General features: G+C 36.2%; 1 protein-coding gene across 1 annotated transcript; it reads left to right on the top strand.

Moving 5' to 3' along the window:
- Window positions 1-6,987: 6,987 nt before the first annotated feature.
- On the top strand, window positions 6,988-8,407 carry LOC121742414. The gene has a single exon (XM_042135548.1). It carries the CDS (start codon window positions 7,477-7,479, stop codon window positions 8,245-8,247), a length of 771 nt encoding a protein of 256 aa, XP_041991482.1. The 5' UTR covers window positions 6,988-7,476; the 3' UTR covers window positions 8,248-8,407.
- Window positions 8,408-11,978: the final 3,571 nt, after the last annotated feature.

Genomic DNA, 11,978 nt, shown 5'->3' with positions numbered 1-11,978 from the left:
TTATATTGCAGAGTTTCCAACTTAAATCTTTCTAATTTCTGTGTTTACGTATTTCCAATCAGATCCTTGTACTTTATGCTTATTCCTTTCGAGTACGGAGTTTCCATTTAAGGATTGTTAAGGTTTTAGAGAACCCACAACCGTGCTCTTGCCAGCGAGCACGGTTGTGGGCCCGACCCTACTTTTTCTGCCTCCTCTCTGACAAGAGCACAACACCCACAGTTGTGCTCTTCCGCAAGGACGAACACAATTCAATTTAAAATTCAATTAAACAAAAACATTTCCATAAAATTAAAATTCATTAAAAAACCACCATAAATATTACAAATTACAAATAAAATAAAAAAGACATAATTAAAATCCTAAAAATTAAAAATTACATAATTAAAATACTAAAAATACCTAAAAATAAAAAATTACATAATTAAACTCTTAAAAATTAAAAATTACATAATTAAACTCTTAAAAATTAAAAATTACATAATTAAAAGCTAAAAATACCCTCGTGGACGACTACTCATCCGGCGGCACTACCCTCAATTGTCTTTGGAGGCCCAATATCATGGCCTCGTGCGATCGAAGTTGCGAGGGGGTCATAGTGGACCTATCGGCCATATTGAGTTGGGCCAAAAGTTGCCACAACGAGTTGGTGGGGGTGGAGGTGGCGCATATGGAACGGGAACGGGAGCGGGAACTGGAGCATCGGCGGTTGCAGCCGCGGCTCGACGGCGGTTGGCCGCCGCCTTCTTCCTTCATTGCGGTCGGCGTTGGGAACCGCTCGGGCCGGCGTCGGGGCTACCCAAGTTAGCTCCGGCGAGTTGGCTAGCCACTTCTTCGGAGCCGGCGTCGGATAGGGATACCGACCTTAACCGTTTGGAGGAGCCGCTAGAGGAGGATGTTACGCCTCCCATATACTTCGGGTGCGTCCGCGTCTCCTGCCAAACGTTGAGGTACTTGAACGACTTGTAGTTCATGGATTGGTAGGTGCTCAACGCGGCAGTGATGATGTCGACCTCGCTCCGGACACTCCCCGCATTCCGCTCTTCCTGGAGGAAATAGCCATTGAACTTGCCAATTTCATCGTTGGCTCAGTAGATGGCATTGCGCACCATACTCTCGTTGCGCTCGATTGTTCCCGGCGGTCGATTTTCATTGTACCGGCGAGCGATGCGCCACCAAAAGTGATCGCCGGATTGGTTCGTGCTAACCATCGGATCTTCGGAGATTTCCAAGTACGTCGTGAACAATTTATCCATCTCCACCGGAGTGTACGGTGTGCGGACACCGCGAGTAGGAGGAGTCGGAGTTTGGGAGGGGGGTCGGCCTAAGCTCCAGTGTCCACCCGTATCGCCCTTCGAGGGCACCTTGGTCGTCGATTGGGTATGGCCGGTAGCCACCCGGAACGCCCGAACTTTGGGTTTGAAGAGGGGCCGAATATTTTGTTTCCGGACTAGGAAACGGTTGTGAACCGAACCATTCAGGGTTTCAACCGTGGGAGGGCGGGGGGTCATTGCCTTGGCCGGACATTGTTATGTTGTAAGAGTGGAAGAAAGATTGAGAATGGATATGAGAGAATGGAGATGAGAATGAGAATGAGAATGAGAATGAGAATGAGAATGGAAATTAGAGAGTGTAGATGAGAATTGTGTAGTGTGGGGTGAATTTTTGGGTGTGAAAGTGGGGTATTTATAGATGAAAATGTGTATTTTTTTTAGGGAAAAAAAATTAAAAAATGATGGAAATGGTAAAAAACGAACATATTTTTTTGGGAAGTGGATTTTTTTTAAATTGGTTTTTTAAATTAAAAACCGATTTTTAATTAAAAAATTCAAAGGCAACGGCATCGCGTGCCGCCACATCAGCTGCCGCTGGCACGGAGGTGCTCGATACATCGAGCAGCGCCGTGCCAGCGGCGGTGGAGCTCGTCCTTGCCAGCGGCACGGACGGAAGGACGGACGCCGTCCGTCCACCGTTGCAGATGCTTTTAAGAATTAAATTTAGAGCATATCATATGTACTTCAACAAAAAAGCGTATCATGCCCTAAGAGCATCTCCAATGGCGGCGAGCGGGCCGGCTAGCCGATTTACGGCTCTGACCGGTCCGCTCGCCGAACCATTGGAACCGGTGAGCGCCATTTCAGCGAAAAAATCGCCTAGCGCTCGCCGATCCGCTCGCCGCCATTGCAGGCTCAGGACCGGCGAGCGAATTTAATTTTTTTTTAAAATTTTCGAAACACTATATATACGCGATTTGCACGTCATTTCATTCACACCACTTATTTTAACGAGTACTCTTTCTATCTTAATTTCTGTACAAGATCAATAACGCGAAATGGAGAACAACAACGAAGGTACTCCAGTGACGAGCGGGTCTCAAACTCCCTCGGTACCCGTGGGAGGTGGATGGGGTCCGATGCCCGGGTACTACAACATGTACCCGTGGCAGCAGAAGATGCCCGGGATGGCACCCGGGGGGAGTATGCCGGGGGGTTTACTGGCTATGCCGGGGTGGACACCCGGGATGCAGATGATGCCGGGGTGGGGTCCCGGGATGCAGATGATGCCGGGAGGGGTACCGGCGACGCAGGGGACGCAGCGGGGGGTACCGGCGACGCAGGGGACGCCGCGGGGGGGACGTCTATCGCCCCAGTTTTGATTTTTTGACTGAATCTTCGCACACATCGACCCCAACGGAGGCGCAGTTCACGCAATATGAAACTTTCTCCTTAGAGGAGTTGGGGTTTGATCTTCTCGGTGTTCCGGAAACTCCCGTTCAAACGGGGGGAGTAGGGCGGGGTTGGGGCCCTGCAAAGAAGAAGGGCAAGGGGAAGGACAAGAGGGTTGTCCAGTCGTCGCAGCTGGTTGAGGACGACCCCTCGGTGCGGAGGAAGTGGACGGACGCGGAGAACGTCGCGCTTTCCAAGGCGTGGGTGAGTGTCTGTGATGATCCTCTAACTTCGAACAATCAGAGGATCGTCAACATGTAGGCCAAAATTGCTGCAGCCTACATTGGGGTCTCCCGATTTTCGGGCTTGTACGCCAACGCCCTCCGCATACAGAGCAGTGGCCAAACGGAGGATGATTGTAGGAGGATAGCGGAGAAGCCTTCCCCTAGCCCGGGTTGTATAAGGAGTTCCCTACTGGAAGTGCTACGAGGTGCTGAACGACTCCGAGAAGTTCCGGGCAGGTGTCGACGCTGGCTGGCCGAAGAAGCAACGACTGAACTATACCGGTGATTACAGCGGCAGCAGCGGCGGTTCCCACGACCTCCCCGAGGATGCGGAGGAGCTCCCGTCTCCGTCATCGTTCGCTCGCCGAACTCGCCCGGTTGGTTAAAGGCGGGCGCAACGGGAGGCGAGGGGGGGTCCCAGGAGGTACAGTCGGCATCCCCCCTTGGCCAGTCGACAGAGGATCTCAAATTCTTCGCGCGTCAACAAACGCGCGCTCAGATGGCCAAGACGTTAGCCGAATGGCGGACGGTGACGGACCCCGAGGAGAAGAGTTTTCTTCACGCAATGCTCGTGAGCATGCGTGGCGATTTGAAGACCGGGGGGTTCCGGCGGATACGGAGGCGGCGACGACGGTGACGGTGGCGAGGGGGGCGACGGAGACGAGGAGTGAGACGGAGGTCGTGTTTTTTTTAAATAATGTATTTTTTTTAATTAATATATTTTTTTAATGTAAATTTTTTTAAATTAATGTATTTTTTTATTGTACTTTTTTAATTTAAATAATATTATCAAATTTTCCCGTATCTGTGTCGTACATTTAATTCCGTATTTTGTGTGATTGTCAATTATTTGTTTATATAATTAGGGGTGATGTGGCTAGGCTATTGCTGGGCTATTTGCTTGTCCTGATGATGCGGCAGAAGAATTTTTATTGCTGATGATGTGGCAGGAGGAGTTTGTGGGTGGGCTATTGCTGGGCGAAAGCCTCTGGAGATGCCCTAATTTATACCGGGGGCAAGATATCTAAAAATCGAAAATTCAATCCAAACCAAATCAAAATTTAAAATTTGGTTTTGTTCTAATTAGATCGAATTATTTAAATATTTTGATGTTCGGATCAGATATTTAAATTTGAAATATATTTATATATATTATGTATGTATTTATTATTATGATCCAATATAAAACATTTATGTTGAAAATTTCTAATGTTAGATTTTTCAGATTTTGGCATTGGATTTTCAAATTTTCTTATCCTTCGACTACTCAATTGCATATTTTATGAATATATCACAACATTAAAAATAAACACCCTGCATTTAACTAACCATTGTAAGAATGCTGTATATTACTAACTGGTTGACACTGCCCTTACTCCAATGAATTTTAGATGAACTGTTATTGGCCTAATTCTGTGTGTTCCTGATAATAATTTTTAATAATTTAGTCATTTGTGTAAAATTAATGTTATTTGATTCCACGTTCTGTTTAGCTGGTTGATATTAGAAATTAGAGTGTTATTTATGTATATCTCGGTAAAAGATTAGTTAGAACTTATGAGTATGAGTTTAGAGTAGGTATAAAAGTCTGAATGGAAACATATAAAATTCTACATTTATTGTAAGAGTGCTCCATATTGAAGCCGGATAAAAAAAACGTGTAAAAGAAAAGAAAAGGAAAGGAAAAATGTACTATTATTCAATATTTCTGCATATCATGGGGATTTAATCTGTGCAAAATTTCATCTCGTGTGAAATTATTTAAACACTCAAAGTTATGTATTTTTCACTACATTTAAAATGTGTAAAAATGAGTATTTAAATTTAGATATAAGTTCGTGTATTAATGTGCCATTAATTATCCCTTAGAGCCCAGATTAGGATTTTTCAGATTTCATACTTGTTAGGTTTATGTGAACAAGATCGTTATAGGCCCATTGATCTAGCTAACTAGACTGGGCTTCTCATGAGAAGATTGGGCCTTTGTAAAAAAATTAAGACCCAAGTCCAATTCCAATTCCAATTCTTATCATTTGGAAATAAAATAATCTCAGTACCTCCATTTATGGAAATTGGTGCAGAAGCATATTTGGAAATTTGATTTCCCAATTTTACAGAACAATAATCAATGATCTATCCGTTTATTATAATTTCTGGGGACTTCGTAAATGAATAATTACTTCCTTATATTATACGGTATACCTAATACATGTGCATGTCTACGTTGTACACCGCATGTGTGTGTATCTGTGTGAAATTCAACTCTAGATATTACTAATATGACTATGATATGAATATCATGAATAAACTATAAAAGTCCAAATCTGTATACTGCACCACACTGCACTTTATCTGACTATAAAATATGCCAAAGAATCAACAAAATCAATATTTTGTTGCCAACAAATGTAAACGCATGTGACACTAGTATATCGTGATTTCATTGCATTTTTTAAATGACTTTTTCTACATTATTTTAGTACTCCACTGAAAGATACTTTGCCTTATTTTTTTTATCACGTTAAGATTTACTATCCTGTACAAATGTACAATCAACTTGGATAAGCGTGAGTAATAATAATAATAATAATAATAATAATAATAATAATAATAATAATAATAATAATAATAATAATAATAATAATAATAATAATAATGAAATTGAAATATATGGTTAGTGGCTCGCATGTATCGTCCTGGTTATGAAATGATTTTATTCTATTATAATTAGATAATGAAAATAATTTATAGGTGATGGTTTAGTCCACTCTGATCAAATTTATCACATACGGAGTAGTATATAATAACAACACAATATATACTAGCTACTACTTATTTGTTTTAAAATATTACTTTCATGATCAAATTTGCAACCAAAATCAAACTATACTTCCAACAACAGCTGTGTATAAATTTCCGACAAATTCTGAAATTATTAGAATAATTTTTTAACCATTAAAATTTTACAAAAATAATACTATGAATAATTTTAAATTATTACCCATTGCTCTTGCCCCATCATCAGTTATCTCTCTTGTTCTTAATTAATAGTGTAAGCTTTTGTGAGACAAAAATATAATTGTAGAAATAGACTTAACACTTCACAGCATTGTCATCCTTATTCTAACAATTTGGCCCACCTCGTTTTGGTACTATCAAGTTTCAAAGGACAATGAAACATAAATAATTTTGACAACTAATATAATATTATATCCCTTGATAATAATATTTGACATTCATAAATTTCGAATTATCAATTGAAACATTAACACAAATGACATGCCAGCTGGCATATAATAAAGTCAAATTCTGTGTTTTTGTATATCATAAAATTTTATAACTCTCAATTTATCAATTACTCTACTTTATCAGTTTCTCTTCTACTACTGTATTCACATTTTCTCAATTTATCAATTACTCTACTTTTTTTCTCATTCTCTTATAGTATAATCACATTTTCTCAATTTATTACTAATTACTTTTTTTTGTTTGTTTTCACATTTTCTCAATTTATTACTTATTGTATTCACATTATTTCTTTTTATATGTATTGACTCATTATTATTCTTTTCAACTTTACTATTTTATTTTTTTCTTTCTCACCCTCTATCAGTTTGGCATTAAAACTCATATTATCGTTTATCAATACAATTATCTTTTAACGGATTCGAAGGAGTACATAGTAAAAATAAAATGAAATTAAACTAAATAGAGTATGCCATTTTGTACGAGATAGACTAAAAACGAATGTGTCATGTAGTATTATAGTACTCCCTGCCCTCTGTCCGATAATAAATGTCACACTTTCCTTTTTAATTTGTCCCACAAAATATGTCACATTTAATTTTTTAGAAAAAGTTTCCTCTTACATTAAATATATTATTTTTTCTTTTCACTTAACACACAAAACAACACCTCTTAAAATCTGGTACTAAATTCCTTAAGTATGACATCTATTATGGGACGAAGCGAGTAATAAAAGAAGTACAGTTATGTTGGGGATGGCGAAGCTCTTTCAACTGCAAATACTCTCTACATTAATCCATGCTTTTGGCTTTTCCCATCCCATGTGAGATTTCCAGCCAACAAGATGTGACCCTTCCAACTCTTACTTCCTTCTCTCTCTTGCCCCAAACCTTAATCCCTCTTTTCATGTTAAAAAACTTTCTTCTCTCACAACAACGATGAATTCATAATTCATATTGCTTTTCTAAGTTCATCATATGTAGAATTGTTTAAAAGGTAGTCAGATTTTTTCCATTTCCCTTTTTCGGTGTATCGTGTCGCTCAGGCAATTCATCATTCACCTTCTCTACAATTGTGCTACATTTGAAGATGATGCAATTTCTGGGGGTATAAATGTAATTTCCTTGTTTACTCCTCCTTTTCCAGCCGTCGTCTTATTATAGCCATAGCAATAGGTATATTTTTGTAGATATTTTTTAGGGGGAAAAGTTTGGAAAGTTTTCTCAATTTCCGGTGGCAGAAAATCCCCATGACTCGAGAGTGAGATTTTCATACCAAAAATGGGATCTTTCAGCGGATTAGGGATCGGTTTGAGCTTTGTGTTTGGCTGCATTTTAATGGGCCTTGTAGCAGAGCTTTACTACCTCCTTTGGTGGAAGAAGAAGCTCTCCACCACCACCACCGCCAAAGAAATGCAAGAATTCAGCCTCCTCTTCTGCTGGCGAAAGCCCAAATCATTCACCAACAGCAACAGCAACAGCAGCAGCCAAGAACTCACAAATCCAGCAAACAACCACCAAGAAATCCAAGATTTGGAAATTGGGGGAAACAAAGAGCTTGCCCTCAAATGCGAAGAAGGAATTGAAGCAGAATTGATGAGGGTGCACAATCTCTGCGGCCCACCGAGATTCCTCTTCACTATCAAAGAGGAAAGCAAGGAAGATTTGGAATTATCAGAAGATGAGAGATCAAGAAAGGGGTCGAGAACAAGAAGCTTGAGCGATCTCTTCGTTGACGGCGGAGGCGCCGCCACTTTGGATTGCTACAGCCACCACGGGATCATCAACCCGCTGTTCGAGTCGCTCCCGGAGGCGGAGCTCCGTCGCCTGCGGTCGTCGCCGCCGCCAAAGTTCAAATTTTTAAGGGACGCGGAGGATAAGCTGCTGCGGAGGCTGGCGCAGGAGGAGGCGGAGCGGAGAATCATCGACCATAATCTTCAGCAAGATTCGATTTTGGAAGATGGGTCTTTTCTCAAATTTCTTAATGTGAGAGACAAGATTCACAATCAGACAAAGCAGGTATTGCCATTGCCTTCTTCTCCAACAAATTAGTGTAAAAAATTGTAATGTTCTGAGCTAGTTGAAATTCATTAGTAGTTTGCTACTGTGTGTTTGATGATACTACACTACACAGATTGTTTTTATTTTGTGGATGTTTTTTTTCTTGAATTAGTGGCATTCTACTGATATAGAGCAGAAATTCTTCTGAAAATTGTGTTCTTGATTGATTTAGGCTTTCTGTGTGTGTGGTTAACATAGGTGATATTATCATTATTGTGAGGAGATTTATAAATTTTGCTGTGCCTGGTTCTGGTAATTTGGTGAGGAAATTTGAAATTTTGAGAATGAGATAGAATTGAATAATATATAAATCTATTTGGTGTTTTCTAAAGATAAAATAGGTAGATTTATGAAGTGAAAAAGTAGGGAGACAAGTGGCATTGGCTATGTTGGAGTTAGGACCAAATAATCATTTATTTTCCTTTCTGTCGTTTGTTATTATTTTTTTATAAAGGAGAAATGTTTGTGTGTTTTGTTTGCTTTTGTGATTCGCAAATATATCTCGTTATTAAAAGAAAAAGAAAAGAAAAGAAAAATATAACTACTCCTATTTTCTTCAACTTTGTTGCCTATTGCTCTCACATTTCTACTTTGTATAATCTTGAAACAATTGAAATAAATATAAATGTCTATTAAGGTGAAGATTGGTTTATTCAATATATATTTCAATGGAGGCATTATCATTAGTATATTGCGGATTTTGTGTAAAATTTACGCAATAAACATTTCAATAAATGTATCATTATAGTAAAATTTTAGGTCACTAATATAGTTATAAAATAATGTAATATAGTGGTATTGTTAAAAAAAATTCCGCAATAAACATTTCAACAAATGTATCGTTATAATTAATCTTTAGGTCACGAGATATATTTACTCAATACTTAGTATATTAATATATGTATGGTCACCTATATATTGTAGAATTGTTATAAATTTATGCAATAAACATTTCAGTAAATGTATTACTATAATAAAGATTTCGGCCACAAATATAGTTAAGAAAGAATGTAATATAGCTAGACAAGGTAATGTGGTGGTTTGGCAATTGGCACCAAATCAAATATCAAACTTTAACTAACCGAATTTGAAAACAAAATTTGGAATAAACAGAAAATGAAAAGAAAAGGAAATCTAATAGGAGTATAATTGAATTAAGTGGTAGCATGAAGCATCCTACCATTTCAAATTCATGTCCATTTTAATGAAGAGGTCAATTAATCGCATTAAAATTAGTCATTATTTGGATTCTTTATTTAATTGCGCAGCCGATCATTCAACTTTTGGCCTGACAACCATAAATAAGGTAAACCAAAATTTTACTATACAAGACATTTTCTAATTCCATACTATTATTACGCATTGATCGAGAAAAATTATTACTATCATTAGCATTTTACATAAATACTAAATTATTTTATCATTTAATAATCACTAATGTTATTAAAATTCATAGATACGGACATACGGTAATAGGTAGTGTGTAATTTACTTATCCCCCTTTTTTTAAAAAAGTTATTGCTTGAACTTAATTGATTATTGCAAATGATTGATCTTAGCTATGGTAGGGGCCTAGAAGCTCCGTTTTTAGAGATGTGGATCTTGCTTTTCTTATTAGAGGGAACATCATTTTTTATCCACGAACTTTGTCAAAGCATCATTTTAGGTTCGTGAACTTTGAAAATATCATTTTAGGTCTGTGAACTTTGAGTTAGTATCATTTGAGGTACTTTTTACTATTTCCAAGTTTTTTTGGATGAAAATACCTTCAATACCTTAAAGTTTATATATTTTTATCATATACTCATATTTTTTTATAAATATCTTTACAATATATTTTTGACAAATTTTCTAAATATAATTTGACCTTAAATATTATCACTTAATTTTGTGACATGCAAGTAAAATTACTTCTTCAATTTTTATATTATTTTTTTAAAAATTGAATAAAGAACTTTCTTTAATAATAAAAAATTGAATAAAGATATTTTTATAAATATCTTTACAATATATTTTTGACAAATTTTCTAAATATAATTTGACCTTCAATATTATCATTTAATTTTGTGACATGCAAGAAAAGATCTTTATTCAATTTTTTATTATTAAAGAAAAGTTCTTTATTCAATTTTTAAAAAAAATAATATAAAAAATTGAAGAAGCAATTTTACTTGCATGTCACAAAATTAAGTGATAATATTTAAGGTCAAATTATATTTAGAAAATTTTTCAAAAATATATTGTAAAGATATTTATAAAAAATTATGAGTATATGATAAATTTATTTAAAATATATACACTTTAAGGTATTAAGGGTATTTTCATCCAAAAAAACTTGGAAATAGTAAAAAGTACCTCAAATGATACTAACTCAAAGTTCAAGGACCTAAAATGATATTTTCAAAGTTCACGGGCCTAAAATGATGCTTTGGCAGAGTTCGTGGACCAAAAATGATGTTCCATCTTTCTTTTATACTCTCATTATTAAAATTGGTTCATGTTGAACATGCACTTTCTATCAGTCTAGAGCCTTTGTCTTAGCGACAAGGAGCTTAGACATTATTGCATGAGGTGCCAAGTTCGGGCCCTCTTGACATTAGTTGTAATTTCCTCCTATTTATAGTATATGAGTTTATTTGTAATTTCCTACCTTATATAAGAGTTAATTTTTTAAAAAAAACATGCACTTCTATCATTCCTTTAATTTTGGTTTTGTAACTTGTTGCACATGAGATGTCGAGTAGTACTATTTATGTTTGACTGTAAAGTGTGGGATGATGTTTTTCTTTTTTATGTTGCTATGAGAAGGTATCTAATATAGCCTAAAATGTTTGAGATCTCTTATTAATTATGAATATAGATGTATTAAAAATGCTAATTCATTAAGTCCATTTTATGATCTCGAAAACTTAGTCACTAATGTGTTAGTACAAGTTCATCTATCAATGTCACTAATGTGTTCTTGATCACAAGTTGATTTTTTATTTTTAAAGATCACTATCTAAACTTTGGGTATTAACTTATTATTTTTTAAATTTAGATTATTTTTTTTAAAACTTGGATGTTGATAGTATGGAAGTTGATAGTATTTCATTAATGTGCATGCACTAATTAATTTGAATGATATTAATTAGATCACCTCTACCATATTATGATATTAATTTGAAATGATAAATGCCGTACAACTTCGTGTACAAACATTTGATGTATTTAATTAATGTACTAATTATTAGGTCATGCCCTCACATGTGAAGTAGAGGTGTATAATCATGCAATAGTTCAAAAAGTGGGGAAAATGTAGTACGGAGTATAAATTAAAAACCCAAATTAATTGTGCACGCGTGGGTAATATAGTTTTTATGATAAATAGCAATAGTCATTTATTCTATATATTTTTCTCATTTTTAAAACAGATATGAATACGATGTGAAAAAAAACAAGTAGGAGTATAGCCACATGTTAAATCTAATTTAATTTTGAAAGAATTGTTTGAAATAGAGACTGTATGATACATTGAATCTCATCATTTTTTAAGTTAAAGAGTATAATAACCTCAAAAAAAGCTAAGGAGTCAAAAGTTTTTTTTTCACTAGTGCTGCTTTAGCAGAATTAATACAATGTAATTGTGCTAGCTAGTGATATGGATGGGCACAGTAAATTTCACAATTTAAAAATTAAGAGTAGTTGTTTCAATTGTTGACAAATTAAAAAGCATACGACAT

The sequence above is a fragment of the Salvia splendens genome, chromosome 7 (genome assembly GCF_004379255.2).
Source record: "Salvia splendens isolate huo1 chromosome 7, SspV2, whole genome shotgun sequence".
Lineage (NCBI taxonomy): Eukaryota > Viridiplantae > Streptophyta > Magnoliopsida > Lamiales > Lamiaceae > Salvia > Salvia splendens.
This window is presented reverse-complemented; position numbering and strand designations above follow the sequence as displayed.